The sequence below is a fragment of the Amblyraja radiata genome, chromosome 32, assembly GCF_010909765.2.
Source record: "Amblyraja radiata isolate CabotCenter1 chromosome 32, sAmbRad1.1.pri, whole genome shotgun sequence".
Taxonomy (NCBI): domain Eukaryota; kingdom Metazoa; phylum Chordata; class Chondrichthyes; order Rajiformes; family Rajidae; genus Amblyraja; species Amblyraja radiata.
In genome coordinates, this window is record NC_045987.1 from 5,400,475 (window position 1) to 5,417,687 (window position 17,213).

Here is a 17,213-nt window from a genome sequence, read left to right on the forward strand (position 1 = left end):
CCGTAACCTTCGACTAACTTATTGTGAATATTCACGAGGCTGGAGGCCACTGCCTGCCACAGGGTGGCCAGATAGAGAGCTTTTCACCCATCTCTGCAAGCTCTGCTGTTTAACAAAGCACTTTATTGGTTTAACCAACAAAAAGCTATCCTCCAGGAAGTAGTAAAATGTGGAAAGAATGAACTTGCTCAGAATGGTGAAGCAGACTCGCTACTGTTTTCCTTTTAGTGCCTTCTTGTCGGGTTGTAAACATGGCAATATCTCTCCCCCAAAGACTTTGTATTGACTTAACACCTTTTATATCCTCTGCAGGATGTCCAAGGAGGCTTTACGGCCAGTGAAGCACTTTAGAATTGCGGTCACATGCCACCCAGCAAGATGTCACAAGCAGCAACCTAATAAGTCGATTTTTATTAATGATGTTGAACGAGAGATTAATATTGGCTGGGATCCCAGGGGTATCTCTGAACCACCTGTGTGGGATCTTTTTAACAGTGGCGCAGTGGTAGAGTTGTTACCTCACTGCACCAGAGACCCTAGTTCGATCTTGACGTCAAGTTGGGAAAAGGGGAAGTACAACGGGATCTGGGGGTCCTTGTACATCAGTCTATGAAAGTAAGCATGCAGGTACAGCAGGCAGTGAAGAAAGCGAATGGCATTTTGGCCTTTATAACGAATTGAATATAGGAGCAAAGAGATCCTTCTGCAGTTGTACAGAGCCCTAGTGAGACTACACCTGGAGTATTGTGTGCAGTTTTGGTCCCCTAATTTGAGGAAGGATATTCTTGCTATTGAGGGAGTGCAGCGTAGGTTTACAAGGTTAATTCCCGGGATGGCGGGACTGTCATATGCTGAGAGAATGGAGCAGCTGGGCTTGTACACTCTGGAGTTTAGAAGGATGAGAGGGTATCTCATTGAAACATATAAGATTGTTAAGGGCTTGGACACACTAGAGGCAGGAAACATGTTCCCGATGTTGGAGGAGTCCAGAACCAGGGGCCGCAGTCTAAGAATAAGGAGTAAGCCATTTAGAACGGAGATGAGGAAACACTTTTTCTCACAGAGAGTGGTGAGTCTGTGGAATTCTCTGCTTCAGAGAGCGGTGGAGGCTGGTTCTCTGGATGCTTTCAAGAGAGAGCTAGATAGGGCTCTTAAAAATAGCGGAGTCAGGGGATTATGGGGAGAAGGCAGGAACGGGGTACTGATTGGGGATGATCAGCCATGATCACATTGAATGGCGGTGCTGGCTCGAAGGGCCGAATGGCCTACTCCTGCACCTATTGTCTATTGTCTATTGTCTATTGACCTCAGGTGCTGTCTATGTACTCTATCAGAATTCCATTCAAGCTGTGGCGCAGCAGTTGAGTTGCTGCTTTGCAGCGCCAGAGAGCCGTGCTGGATCCTGACTACGTGAGTTGTCCGTGCAGAGTTTGTACGTTCTCCCCGTGACCATGTTGTGGGTTTTCTCCAGGTGCTCTGGTTTCCTCCCACACTCCAAAGGACATACGGGTTTGTCGGCTATTCAGCTTTGGTAAAATTGTAAATTGTCCCTAGTGTGTTTCGGAAAGTGCTGGAGTCGGTGGATCGCTGCTCGGCGCGGACTCGATGGGCCGAAGAGCCTGTTTCCATGCTGTGTCTCTAAATTCTAAAATCAAAAAGTCTAAAGACTTTTTCAAACTCAGCGATGTTTCGGGTCAAGGCTCTTCTTCAGACTGAAGAAGGATCCTGCCCATAGACATCACCTGTCCATATCCTCGATAGATGCTGCCTGACCCGCTGAGCTATTCCAGTACATTGTGCTTTGCTGTGTTTGGCTTTTCACTTGGTTGATCCCGTGCGTTTTTGTCCAATCTTTTAAATTTGACATTTGTTCCGTTTTGTATAAATACAATTCATCAGGTTAGTATCATGGAGCGCAAAGTAATTACAACCTAAAAGCAATGAATTTGCCTCAACAAGTCCACGCTGCTGAATCATCTGCAAATCGTGGTCAAGGAAAGAGGGTTCACGTCACGGCCCTGTTTCCACCACCACGCACAAGAAGCACAAGAAGCGACAAGACAGACACCATTGTGTGCAGATGCCGAGACGTGTGTTCAGCTCTGGCTGAACAACTTCTAATCCTGTGTGTGGATGCGATAAGAAGAAGATCTGCAAATCCATTTGGTTCCTTCCTGTTCACCTGGTGGCCAACATAGGAGGGATGAAGTATGAAGGGTACACTTGAGGCATGAGTCGCCCAGGTTCCGTTTCGGAAGGAATCATTTAGGTGCAAAATAAGTTGACAAGTCGACCGGCCGACACTAAATATCAGCAACACAATCATGACTGTTTCCTCTAAAGCGAAGGCAGAAAGAATACATTAGCAGTGCAGCAAACTTGTCACTGATCATATCTTCATGCACTCCTCATGCAAAGCCAATGCACAATACTAGTCTGGATGACCCAGTGCATTCAATAAGTATTCATCTGGGTTACATTGAGGAGATGTGAACGGTTTATTAAAAAAAGCTGAGACCACTTATCTTTGGAAGATGCTTTGGAATCTTAGAAGTTTAATGATAATGGCCAGTGACACTCTTCCGAAATTATTTTTTTAGTTGGATTAAGTTCCATTTACTGCACTTAGGTTTCAAAAACAAATGTTCCTAATTTTGGGATTCCACTATCAAATGATCTGCAATCTTAACTTCTGTGAGTTCGCATGATACGGAATGAATATGTCACTGGTGATGGCTTCATAACTTCTAACAAAGTACGAGAGAAAAGGAAAGGATTGTAATTTTAGTTCAGTTTCGTTCAGAGATGCAGCGCGCAAACGAGCCCTTTGGCCCAGCGAATCAGCGCGGACCAGATATCCGCACATATTAACACTATCCTACATGAGGGACAATTTTTTCATTTATACCAAGCCAATTAACCTACAAACCTGTACGTCTTCGGTGTGTGGGAGGAAACCGATATCTCGGAGAAAACCCACGCAGAAGAGCGTACAAACTCCGTAAAGACAGCACCCGTAGCCGGGATCGAGCCCGGGTCTCCGGCGCTGTAAGGCAGCAACTCTACCACTGCGCTAACCGTGCCGTCCGTAATTTTGGGACGATAAAATGTAAAACAGCCTGAAATAACTCTTCAGGAAGGTCGGAAAGGTACTCCTTTCCAAGAAAGTGTTACTGCCTTACTTGCCCCGTTCCCATGGGCCTTCTTTCATTTGAGTAAACCTGGCTCTGAACCTGGACTCGAACAAGTCTTTGGCACAAGAAACATGAAGCAGGTAATGGTGTGAACAAAGTTGACTTGTGTACTTACACATCTTCAAATTTCCTGCTCAAGTCGGTCACCGTGAAGGTGGCTCCCTGTTGGAACGGTGGATGGCGGTGGATCTTGTACCGGATGGCTCGACATTCTCCGCATAAAACGTTGTGCGGTGCTGACGTCAGCATAGCAGCATCAATTTCCAGATGCTCGTCGAGGGTGTAGAGGCGCACGGCGTAGACCTCCTCCGTCACCATGAGCTTGAGGGTGATGGGGACATCGCAGAAGACTTTCTGGGCCCCGAGCGAGATTTCCTTTCCGCTCACTGTCAGCAGCTTGATATTGTGGATGGCTTCGTGAGTGTCGTCTTCAATAAAGGTGACCCAGACCGTCAGGGAGTCGGGAATCAATGCGTGGCGGAACTCCAATTCCAGGTAGCAGCCCTGAGCTTCTGGGCAGCTCGGAGGGACCGTCTTCACATCAACACCAGCATCCGGGCTCCATGTTTTCACACAGTTTTCACAAGGTTGCTCCACATCAGGGGGTCCTGGACAAGAAAAAGTTTAAAGCAAAAAAGTAAAACCCTCCGTGCGATTAATGAGAATAAATGTGTCTCGACTACTGTGCAAGGAGGAGCTGCAGATGCTGGTTTACACCAAAGGTAGACACAATTGAATTGAATTGAATTGAATACATTTTATTAGCCAAGTATGTATACATACAAGGAATTTGCCTTGCTGCTTTGCTCGCAAGTAACAATTTGACATGCAGTGGACAATTAAGCTGGAGTAACTCAGCGGGACAGGCAGTATCTGTGGAGAAAAGGAGTAGGTGACATTTCTGGTCGAGACCTTTCATCAGGCCAAATCTGATAAAAGGATCTCAACCCAAAACATCACCTATCCCTTTTCTCCAGAGATACTGCCTGACCCGCTGAGTAACTCCAGCACTTTCTGTCTATCTTCTGTCCCAACTATTCTTTGTTTACTTTAGTTTGGTTTAGTGATACAGCGCGGAAACAGGCCCTTTGGCCCACCGAGCCCGTGCCGACCAGCGATCCCTGTACACCTGCACTATCCTACACACTAGGGACGACTTACAACGTACATTTTTTTTTTTTACCAAAACCAATTATCCTACAAACCTGTACGTCTTTGGGTTGTGGGAGGAAACCAGATCACCTGGGGAAAACCCACGCAGTCACGGGGAGAATGTACGAAACTGTGCACAGATAGTACCTGTCGTCAGGATCGAACTAGGGACCCTGGCACTGTAAGGCAGCAACTCTACCGATGCGCCACCGTGCTGCCCTGTATTCCTTGTTTGGATATGGACTGGGCTAAATGCTTGTCAAATTGAGGGTTAACATTATTGTACGACTCGACACATGGTTTCCACGTTCCATCCAACGAGAAATGTTTGCAATGCTTCAACTGCTAAATATCTATATAAACATTCACAGCATGATTCAGTTGATAAGTTTCCTCCCATTTCAATCGGTATATTAATGCACAGTGTGGTCAGAAAGATGAATGGTTGATATTCGATCGTGTATCCTACGGCTACTAAACTTGTCATTTTCTGCACCAACTATTCATTTTTAGGAAATATTTATTTCCTATCATCTTACTGTTTATTTTCCCTGTGTTTGATTTATTTGTCCCTCATTTATTGTGTTGACTTATAATGCGTTTCAACTGAAGAGTAATGTGGGGCCACTGAAAGGGGGGGGGGGGGGGAGGGAGCATGAAGAATGTACAAAGCGATCGCCCCAGCAGAAAAGAACAGATTCCTTTCCAAACAAGATAGATGCCAGAGAGCAATTGTTGCTTTAATTGCTGCCAATTGTGCGTTTGAAGTTTAATGCACGCTAGCCTAGTTTTGCACAAATGGCGCATGCTATTCCTCCTTGGATTCCAATGCAGTGTGTTCCTTAAGGGACCCCGAGCAAAGGGCTAAACCTTACTTAGAATGTGTTCAAATATGCATCTGATTGGAACCGAGTTCTCAGCAGTCTCACCATACTGTCCAAATTGGAGACAAATCACTGGTTCCAGATGCAGCAGTCACATCCATTTGGATAGAGACAAAAGGCTGGAGTAACTCAGTGGGTCAGACAGCATCTCTGGAGAAAAGGAATAGGTGACGTTTCGGGTCGAGACCTTTCTTCTGAAGAACTCATAGACATAAACATAGAAAATAGGTGCAGGAGTAGGCCACTCGGCCCTTCGAGCCAGCACCGCCATTCAATATGATCATGGCTGATCATCCAAAATCAGTGCCCTGTTCCAGCTTTTCCCCCCATATTCCTTGATACTGTTAGCTCTGGGCTAAATGTAACTCCCTCTTGAAAACTCAGGACAGACAGCATCTCCGGAGAAAAGGAATAGGTGATGTTTCAGGTCGAGACCCTTCTTCTGAAGGAGGGTCTTGACCCGTAACATCACCTATCACTTTTCTCCAGAGATGCTGCCTGACCCGCTGAGTTACTCCAGCTTTTTGTGCTTATCTTCAGTGGAAACCAGCGTCTGCAGTTCCTTCCTACACATCCATTTGGGTTGTTAGATGTAGGAATGAATCCACACCTAGAGATTCCAGAGTAGGGGATTCATCACACATGTAGGAAGTAACTGCAGATGCCGGTTTATACCGAAGATAGGCACAAAGTGCTGGAGTAACTCAGCGGGTCAGGCAGCATCTCTGGAGAAAATATATGGGTGATGTTTCGGGTCGAAACCTGAGGAACCTTGGGTTGTTGTCTGAAGAACCGGTGGGGAAGAGCCGACTCTGGACTTACCTGGACTTGTACCTTGTCCTTTTACCATCTGGACGCCCGCAGCAACGGCTGCGGAGGGTTGAGGTCCCGACCACGGGGGAAAATGGAGGAGGACTGGCCAAATTGTGTGCCTTCCACCACAGTGATGAATGCTGTGGTGGATGTTTATGTTACATTTTTATTGTGTTTTTTATAATTGTACCGCTGCTGACATATTCATTTCACTTGCACTTATGTGCAATGTGACAAACAAACCGTATTGTATTGTATTGTAAGAAGAGTTCCAACCCAAAACGTCACACTTCCTCTATCTCCAGAGATGCTGACTGACCCGCTGAGTTACTCTAGCACTTTGTTGCCTATCTAGGCTTATCACATGATGCTTTTACATCCTGACTTCACTTTTCTCAGTCAGTCTAAACAAAAATACGTTGTTATATTCCTTCTTTTAAATCATCTGGGAATTAGGAACATGAATATTCATGGAAAGTGGACCAAGTTCATTTTCAGCTGGCTTAGTTACATTCTCTGCAGGGCCTTGTCTTTTCACTGAAAAGGGAGAAAAGGTTGAGTAGTCTTTCCCAACCTTCTCATTTCCAAAGGTTCCCACCTGCACAAGGTGATGCTTCCAACCCTCAATAGTGGCAGATACCTGCTCACGCCAAGGTACCATAGACCTACCAACACTGCGAGTCTAGTTTAGTTTAGTTTAGAGATGCGGCCTTTTGGCCCACCGAGGCCACACCGACCAGCGATCACCCCATACACTAGTTCTATCCTACACCCTAGGGACATTTCACAGAAGCCAATTAATCTACAAACATGCACATCTTTGGAGTGTGGGAGTAGTTTCTAGTGTTATTGCATGGTAAGAAAATGCATTGAATTGGTGATACAATGAATAGAGAGAGGGATACCTATGGAAACCTAAGGAATATTTTCTATAGGCAGCAATTACATTTAAGGCATATATAGTATGAATAAAGGATATTCCTGAAACTAAAAAAAAGTTACTGCATTTGGCAACTGCAAAGTTTGGACCTTTGCAAAAATGAAACCTACGAACACATCTGTGGTGAATCTGTGGAATCCATTGCCAAAGAAGGCTGTGGAGGCCGTCAATGGATATATTTAAGGTAGTTACAATTAAAACACAAAGTAAATGCTATAACTCCAGGATAAAATAAGAAAACCAAGCCCAAAGCCAAAGTATTATCTAACAATCTAACTAAATATGCCAACTTGCAATAAATAACTTTGTATGCAAAAAAAACAGCTACCTACATATTAACTAGCTTTTAAAAAAAAAACATTCCTGTAGATGCAAGTATATGGTAGGCAAAAGTGCTGGAGAAACTCAGAGGGTGCAGCAGCATCTATGGAGCGAAGGAAATAGGCAACGTTTCGGGCCGAAACCCTTCTTCTGGGGTTATCAAGTTTTTAAGGCAGAGATTGACAGATTCTTGAATGGTATCGGGGATTGTGGGGAGAAGGCAGGAGAATGGGGTTAGGAGGGAGAGATAGATCAGACATCATTGACCCGAATGCCCTAATCCTGCTCCTGTCACTTATGAACTTATGAACAGAAATGTGCAAACCCTGTGATTTGCACAGGACCGACTGTACAATTTAATCCATTGTGGCCGGGATGTGACAGGCAGTAAACGGCTTCACACTGATGCTAAGTATTTGGTTGAGAGACATCTTTACGTCTTCCGTGATTGATTTTCCTCACAACTTGCTGCACAATTGCGTTTTTGTTTCCCTCACCTCCGACTCGTACTGTTTCGATAAATCATTGCCAGGCCGAGACAGGAACGCTATCGGATGGTCTTTCTGCTCCTTGTGTGGTGCGATATAACCTGACGGAGCATTAGTAGTCAGCTGAGAAGGGAAACGCTGATCGCAAAATTAATCTAGCAATATTTATTCAAAAGGAACGTATCTGTATTTGTTTCTGGTGGTCGTGAATAGTTGCTGGAATGTGACAGGAAGCTTTCCCCGGGGACCTGTTCTGGAGCCAAAACTTTTCATCATATTTATTAACAAGTTGAAAGAGGGGAGAACATTAAATATCCAAGTTTACAGATGGTGCCAAGAGATATAAATAGAAGGGAGCAGGAAGTTTTAAGGGGACGTAGAATGATCGAGTATGACAAATATCGACGAAAATGGGAGCAAGGGTGAGGTTGGTCAATTTGAACACTAGAAATGCAGAGACAGACGCAAGTAACAGCAGATGCTGGAAACTTGAGCATAACACAAATTGCTGAAGGAACTCAGCGGGTCAGGCAGCATCTGTGGAGTGAATAGACAGGCAACACTCTTTGGGTTAGGAGCTTTCTCATAATTCTCTTTCCTATAAGTCTACGTCTCTTTCCCTATAAGGGATGCACGGCGGGGCAGCGGTAGAGATGCCGCCTCACAGCGCCAGAGACCCGGGTTCGATCCTGACTACGGGTGCTGTCTGTACAGAGTTTGTACCTTCTCCCCGTGACCTGCGTGGGTTTTCACTGCGATCTTCGGATTCCTCCCACACTCCAAAGACGTACAGGTTTGTAGGTTAATCGGCTTGGTATCAATTTAAAATTGGCCTTAGAGTGTTAATGTGCAGGGATCGCTGGTTGGCGTGGGCTCGGTGGGCCGAAGGGGCTATATCTGCGCTGTATCTATGAATTAAACTAAACCACGTCTGATCAGTTCATTGCTTTTCTCTTGAAAGAGTTTCAGAGTCAGCGCACAATGCACTGCTGCAACTTCATAGCACATTTATACCAGGGATAAATTCTGGATAATAAATAAAACGTTTTCATAAATCTGGAGAAATTTGGAATTGTAGAGGAGAGAAAAGGATATGGCACGGTGGCGCAGCAGTAGAGTTGCTGCCTTACAGAGCCGGAGACCCCGGGTTCAATCCTGACCTACGGGTGCTTTCTGCAGGGATTTTGCCATTTAGAATGGAGACAAGGAAACACTTTTTCTCACAGAGAGTGGCGAGGCAGGTTCTCTGGATGCTTTCAAGAGAGGGCTAGATAGGGCTCTTAAAAATAGCGGGGTCAGGGGATATGGGGAGAAGGTAGGAACGGTGTACTGTTTGGGGATGATCAGCCATAATCACATTGAATGGCGGTGCTGGCTCGAAGGGCCGAATGGCCTACTCCTGCACCTATTGTCTATTGCCTATTGTCTATTGAATGGATGACGTTTCGTGGCGCGAACCTTCAGCTTAAGGAGGGTCTCGACCCGAAACGTCAACCGTTTCTTCTCTTCGGAGATGTTGCTTGTCCCGCTGAGTTACTCCAGCATTTAGTGTCTATTGGCAGCTTACCTGCCAGCTGCCACAGTTAGTGCAATGGGGAGGAAGGAGGGAGAAGCCGAGAGTGAAGGTGTTAGGTGGTGTTACAAGATCAGAGGGAGCAAGCCTAAATCAATGTTTAAGAAGGAACTGCGGATGCTGGAGTCTGAAGAAGGGTCTCAACCCGAAACGTCACCTTTGCTCCATAGATGCTGCCTCACCCGCTGAGTTTCTCAAGCCTAAATCAATTTTCCTCGCGGTAAAGGGCAGCCTTTTTACGTTTTGCATCTTTTCAGTTACTGACCTTCTGCTTCTCTGGGGCTCCAATGTCCGGAAGGATCACAAGGTCTTGGGGAAGAAGCGTTGAAGGCATACTGGACAAGTTCACCATGTTCTGTGCAGGCATCACAGACTGATCCCACCACGCTGAGGGGGTTTCAAAAGGCAAAGTCAAATATAAAAGATCCCATATCAGTACGTTTTGCAAGAAGCAGGGACAGGAGCATTCAATACAAGTCATGGAGTCATGCAGTGTGAAAACCGGCCCTTCGGCCCAACTTGACCATGCTTTCCCATCTACACTAGTCCCACCTGCCTATCTTTGGCCCAATCACCTTCTAAACCAGTCCAATCCATTTACTTGTCCATTGACGTGTCTTGAGCTAAAGAGTGCATCGATATCATGCCTGGACAATAGACAATAGACAATAGGTGCAGGAGTAGGCCATTTGGCCCTTCGAGCCAGCACCGCCATTCAATGTGATCATGGCTGATCATCCCCAATCAGTACCCCGTTCCTGCCTTCTCCCCATATCCCCTGACTGCTATTTTTAAGAGCCCTATCTAGCTCTCTCTTGAAAGCATCCAGAGAACCGGCCTCCACCGCCCCCTGAGGACATTGGATATCTTCCTAAGTGTTTTATGTTACTGTTCATCCATTAATACCAATGCATTGAAGGGTTAATTATTAAATATAATAAGGGTTCATATATTATAAGGGTTTAAAGGGGTTAATTTTATTGAAATAAAATAATTTATTTAAATTATTAACTAACAAATTTAATAATTAGTTATTCATGGACAAATTAATGCCCAATTATTGTGCGAATCCGAAAGCTCATAACAGCGAGGACAAGTTAAGACTTTTGTAAATGAAGCACAAATCACTGAATATTTTCCTTTGGTCTCCAATTCATTGGCTAAATCTCTCGCTCCCCACCAACGGATTTTTCCCACTTTGCTGACAATTAACCCCGTAAAGGTCACACATAGTTTTGTCAGCAGCAAGTTCTGGGCCAATAATAATTTCCCTGTTATTGCGATAATGTTTAATTTAATTTAGTTTAGTTTAGAGATACAGCGCGGAAACAGGCCCTTCGGCGCATCGTGTCCGCGCCGACCAGCGATCCCCGCACACCAACACTACCCTACGCACACCAAGAACAATTTAACAATTTTACCAAGCCAATTAACCTACAAAACTGTACGTCTTTGAGTGTGGGAGGAAACCAGAGATACTGGAGAAAACCCACGCAGGTCACGGGGAGAACGTGCAAACTCCGCACAGACAGCACCCGTAGTTCAGATCGAACCCGGGTCCCTGGCGCTGTAAGGCAGCAACTCTACCGCTGTACCAGCGTGCTGCCCCGTGCTATTGTGAGCTCCTCGACTCTGATCACTCCTGCTGCTGCTGCTGCCGCCGCCGCCACCCACTAAGGCTTGCACGGCACTTTAAACCTTTGAAAAACTTGCAAATAATATAAAGCTTGTGAAGAGAACGTAGCTAATGGTCACCTCTCATAGAACTGCCCATCAATTGGATGAAGCCAGTGGAACGTCACGGATTCTGTGCTCTGATGGATGATCTCAGGTGCGACAGGTATAGGTGGAGGCTTTGCGGACGACTGCCAGCTCTGATACACCAGGTCTAAGTAGCAATGCATCCTGGCTACTTGATTGGGGCTGAAGGAATTGGTGCAGTCATCATCTTTAAGAGAGGAATAGAACATTTATGGCAGCTACATCAGACTCAACATTTCTTTTCTTTTTCTTTTTTTATTTTTTGTATGGCTTTGTAAATATTTGATTAGTGTTCAAATGTAAATAATTTGGTGTACATATAGTGGCTGGTGTACATATGGTGTCCATAGAGCTGCTAAATTTGTATAAGATAATTACAAGCAGTTGAATAAGGGGTGGGAATTAATAAGCTTTGGCTTCTTCCTGCTCCTTTTCGGACACATATGATTTCATTTATTTATAGATATTGTTTATGACACTTTATAAATATTTTTGTTTTGTTTTTTGTATGCTGTTTCACATTTGCTTTTTATTCTTTTATTCTGTTCGAAATAAATAATAAAATAAAAATAATAATGATAAATAAAGCACGTACACCGACATTTTTCTCTTCCTCCCACCTGCCCCCTTTCAAAAGAATATTGGCGGCTTTTGTTCCCCCTCGACACTAGAATTGAATTGGCGCTGATTTGCTTTCTGTCCCGTGCGTTGATGAAACGACCGACTTAAGACGGTGGACTTTACACTTTAGAGATACAGCGCGGAAACAGGCCCTTCACATTAAAGTTCTATCATATCATATCGATAGACACAAGGTGCTGGGGTAACTCAGCGGGGCAGGCAACTTTGTTGCTGTCAAGGATTTTTGAACACTTTTTAAATGCCTCGTTGTCGGGAAAATTCAGAGTCAGCGTCAAGAGATTTCAATGTTTATTAACAATCAAAAATATGCGAGCAAAAATATTAATTTAAAAAAAATTAAAATGCAAACTGGACCCGCTGTTTGTAGCTGGACACAAAAATCTGGAGTAACTCAACGGGTCAGGCAGCATCTCTGGAGAAAAGGAATAGGTGATGTTTCCGGTCGAGACCCTTCCAGCCCAGCAATTTCTGGTGTTCAGTTGAGGGGTCAGATGTGAAGTTTATTTTGGACACTTGACTCTTAAAATGGCTGCCCTTCTACTGGGTCTGGCAGTGGAGTGGAGGGGCCAGGTGTATTGGCACTCTAACTTTCAAACCTTCATGGTCTTCTATGGTGCAGTGTGGTAAGTACGGGAGGTTAGGTGCATACCTCTCGATTGCCTCCTGCCAATTTGCTAAGCGCACCCATAGTGGTGAGAGTGGCGACCCCTCCTGGCTGGATGATGCATCTAACTTGTCGTGGGAGGTGTGAGAACAGAGCAGGTGCATCAAAGTCCCACCCTGGCCACTCCCCCGTCCCCCCTCCCCCATCGGGTAAAAGGTATAGAAGTGTGAAAAACTCACACCTCCAGATTCAGGTACAGTTTCTTCCCAGCTGTTTTCGGGCAACTGAATCATCCTACCACAACTAGAGAGCAGTGCCGAACTACTATCTATCTCATTGGTGACCCTCGGACTATCTGTGTGGTCAGACTTTACTGGCCTTACCTTGCACTAAACGTTATTCCCTCACCATGTATCTATACACTGTAAATGGTTCGATTGTAATCATGTATTGTCTTTCCACTGTACACAAAAAAGCTGGAGAAACTCAGCGGGTGCAGCAGCATATATGGAGCGAAGGAAATAGGCAGCGTTTCGGGCCGAAACGTTGCCTATTTCCTTCGCTCCATAGATGCTGCTGCACCCGCTGAGTTTCTCCAGCTATTTTGTGTACCTTCGATTTTCCAGCATCTGCAGTTCGTTCTTAAATAATATATTGTCTTTCCACTGTCTGGTTAGCACGCAACAAAAAAACTTTTCACTGTACCTCGGTACACGTGACAATAAACTAAACTGAACCAAACTAAACTAAACTAAACCAAACTTGCAACTAAACTGATAAACTAAACTGAACATCGAATGACTGATGGTGGATAGTTCGTTCAGACGTAATCGGAGCAGAATGTGGCCATTCGGCCCATCAAGTCTACTCCGCTATTCAATCATGGCTGATCTACCTTTCCCTCTCAACCCCATGCCCCTGCCTTCTCCCCATTACCTCTGACACCCGCACTAATCAAATGTACAATACCCCACGGCCAGTTGACTGCCAGTAAGCGTAGACTGACCTACTTAAAGGTTAACGCCTTATTTTGTGGTTCTTTAATTAAACCTCTTTTGGCCTCTGCATAAAATAACACAGGAACATCAAACAGGGAGTAAATTATCCGAAAGGGATTTGTTCCATCGAGCAAAAGGAAAAATTTGTTCTTTGACCTTTAGTTCTTTTTTTCCCTTAAAAACAATAATTTCCTGCCGGGTTTTCCTTCAGACCAACACAGGTCTGTGCACAATTGCTAAAAATGTCATTGTCTTTTAATAATATTTGGATATTTGTTGAATGCAATGCTTGCCATCAGTCGAGTAACAGCCAACGCAAATATGCAGTTTACATAAGGTTTAACTGTGACCCGAGACACAAACATGAACAAAGCGGGGATCAGATAATCTATCTGTTTCTCAGAAAATTGCTCAAGAGAACAAACAGGGATTACATTGTCATTTCACCACTTGCTTTCTCCAGTAATTAGGAAATGCAGATGCTGGTTGACACCGAAGTTGCAGACAAAATGCTGGAGTAACTCAGCGGGTCAGGCAGCATCTCTGGAGCAAAGGAATAGTTGCCGTTTTGGGTCGAGACCCTATATCAGTCTGATGAAGGGCTTTGATCTGAAACGTCACCTATTCCTTTTCTCCATTGATGCTGCCTGACCCGCTGAGTTACTCCAACATTTTGTGTCTATCTTTGACTACTTCTCCTGATGTCTACTGTGATTTTTGGTCGAGTTACAACCGATTCTAGTTCTTTCTCCTCCATTGGTAAATATATCCGGCATAATCTCCAAATGGTGAGAGATCGGAAGATATTCCACAGCGATGGAAGCTCAAACACATGGGAATGGTGGCAGACACAAAATGCTGGAGTAACTCAGCGGGATGGACAACATCTCTGGGGAGAAGGAATGGGTGACGTTTCGGGTCGAGACCCTTCTTCAGACTGAATCAAGGGGAGAAGGAATCTGGAGATATGGAAGGGCAAGGTGTGAAAATGACTGATCAAAGCAGACGAGCATCTAGGAAGTGTAGAACGGTTCATTGTTGGCTGAGGGGAAGGTGACAACGAGGCATGCAAACAGTAAAATTAATCAGGAGGAGAGTGAAACGGGTCGGAGAACTAGAGTGGGGGAGGGACAGAGGGAGATGGAAAGCAAGAGTTACTTGAAGTTAAAGCCCTGTCCCACGGTACGAGTTCATTCCAAGAGTTCTCCCGAGTTTGCCCTGATTCGAACTCGTAGATTTACGGTAATGGCCGCTCGTTGGTACTCGGGGCTCTCGTGGACATTTTTCAACATGTTTTGTTGAAAAATCTTCACGAGTCTTCCCGTGCTTACCTGCCATTAGCGAGTCTTCCCGAGTACCTGCCGTTAGCGTTACGAGCCGCTAAGAGACGTCCCCGAGTTCCGACGTACCCGCTACGTTCATTCTCCGTGCTTACCACGAGTTTGATTATTTTTTAAACTCGGGAGAGCTCTTGGAATGAACTCGTACCGTGGGACAGGGCTATTAGAAAAGTCAATATTCATACCACTGTGTTGTAAGCTGCCCAAGCAAAATATGAGGACCTGTTCCTCCAGTCTATGTTTGGCCTCACTCTGACAGTGAATAAAGACAGTCAATGTAATGGCAATCTTACCTGCGTAACCCATGTAGTTGAAGAAAGGTGTGTTAATAAAATTGCCAAATCCGCAGGTTTCATTGCCCGGGTCAGGGTCTTTGCACTGTTTATTTTTTGGTGTTGGATTGGTGTCGGCGCACAAGTCTCCTGTCTCCATCGAAGCCTCGGTCTCCACGCATGGGTCTGTACAAGATTCAATCTCAGAGATCCCCTTGAACACGTGGTAGAGCCCAAGGCTGTGGCCGATTTCATGGATCATGGTGTGGGTGTGTCCAGGGATCCCGTAGAACGAAGGATTCAGGACAATGCCACCTTGGTGCACAACCAGAAAATATAGTTTAGTATAGTTTAGAGATACAGTGCGGAAACAGGCCCTTCGACCCACCGGCTCCAGTCCGACCAGCGATCCCCGCACACTAACACTATCCTACACACACAAGTTTTCCAAACCCAATTGCCGGTAACCTACAAACCTGTACGTCTTTGTAGTGTGGGAGGAAGCCGGAGATCCCGGAGAAAACCCACGCAGATCATGGGGAGAACGTACAAAAAACTCCATACAGACAGCACCCGTAGTCAGAATCGAACCCGGGTCTCTGACGCTGTAAGGGGAAAACTCTACCGTCGCTCCACCGTGCCGCCCTGTTCTGTTAGCGTTTTTATGTCACCATTTTTTATCCAATCTCAGCTCGTGAAGAAACGCTAGGAAATTGTGAATAATTGGGCAGATCTGCAGGGAGGATATCAGCTGATGGGAAGCGGCCAGGCTCCCTTTTGTTTAGCTGCTCTGACTGTACTTGGGAAGTTTGGGATGGTGTATCTATTGGTTCACCACATGGCATTCTGTGACTCTTTGCAAATTGGCGCCTGCAATGCTAACTTCATCTATCCCAGGAGCATTCCCCTTTCACTCAGCTTTCCATGAGGTTACTGGCCCCTTCCCCCATTAAAACAATCCAGCCTTATAAAGTTGCGGCAACTCTTTCCAAAGTGTCTACCCAGTAAGTCAGCTCACTGCCGTGAGCCTCGCTGCTGTTCCCAGTTCTCAGTTTAGTTTATTGTCCCGTGTCCCGAGGTACAGTGAAAAGCTTTTTGTTGCGTGCCAACCAGCCAACGGAAAGGCAATACATGATTACAATCGAGCCATTCGCACTGCACAGATGCATGATAAAGGGAATAATGTTTAGTGCAAGGTAAAGCACAACAAAGTCTGATCAAGGATAGTCCAATAAGGTAGATACAAGTTCGGGACTGCTATCTAGTTGTTGGTAGGATGGTTCAGTTGCCTGAGAACAGCTGGGAAGAAACTGTCCCTGAATCTGGAGGTGTGCTTGAGGCACTGGTGAAAGTTGATCTCAAACTATGCTGTCATATCAAAACAAACTGCAATGGCCTGTTTCCATTATCATCGTTACTTTTCGGCATAGCTTTCATTCATTGTTCTTTATCTCTCTACATCACCGTCTATATCTCTCGTTTCCCTTTTCCCTGACTGGTCTGAAGAAGGGTCTCGACCTGAAACGTCACCCATTCTATCTCTCCAGAGATGCTGCCTATCCCGCTGAGTTACTCCAGCTCTTTGTGTCTACCTTTAGAACAATGTCTGATTGAGCCTTTTCTCACCTACTGTTCTCTTAATCTCCTGGCAATTTATGGAATTTAGGACATAGATAATCCCGACACAGGAACAGGCCCTTCGGCCCACAATGTCCATGCCAAATATGATGCCAAGTTATATTATTTTCCTCTACCTTCATCTGGTCCATATTCCTGCATTCCATGCACATCAGTTTAGTTTATTGTCACGTGTACTGAGGTACAGTGAAGAGCTTTTGTCACGTGCTAACCAGTCAGCGGAAAGACAATACATGATTACAATCGAGCCATTCGCAGTGTACAGTTACATGATAAGGGAATAACGTTTAGTGCAAGGTAAAGCCAGCAAAGTTGGATCAAAGATCACATTCTTGCATGGTCCTGCATGAACAAGCAGGGAGTTTAAGAGACTTTTGGAAAGATATCAGAGAGTGGTAGCTGTGTGGAATGAGCTTCCTGTAGAAGTGGTGGAGGCAGGTTCCATGTTATCATTTAAAAATAAATTGGATAGGTATATGGATGGGAAAGGAATGGAGGGTTATGGTCTGAGTGCAGGTAGATGGGACTAGGGGAAAATAAGTGTTCGGCACGGACTTGTAGGGCTGAGATGGCCTGTTTCCGTGCTGTAATTG

At 45.2% G+C, this 17,213-nt stretch overlaps 1 protein-coding gene across 2 annotated transcripts in view; it reads right to left on the reverse strand.

The window, feature by feature from the left end:
- The window catches only part of pappa (pappalysin 1), a 248,804-nt gene that overhangs the window by 187,232 nt on the left and 44,359 nt on the right, over nucleotides 1-17,213 (reverse strand). For both annotated transcript variants that reach the window (XM_033049105.1, XM_033049104.1), the window contains exons 4-7: nucleotides 15,004-15,297; nucleotides 11,121-11,313; nucleotides 9,631-9,752; nucleotides 3,310-3,802 (exon numbers count right to left, since the gene is read on the reverse strand). In XM_033049105.1, coding sequence (XP_032904996.1) covers nucleotides 3,310-3,802; nucleotides 9,631-9,752; nucleotides 11,121-11,313; nucleotides 15,004-15,297 — 1,102 coding nt within the window. The remainder of the gene's footprint in view (nucleotides 1-3,309; nucleotides 3,803-9,630; nucleotides 9,753-11,120; nucleotides 11,314-15,003; nucleotides 15,298-17,213) is intronic.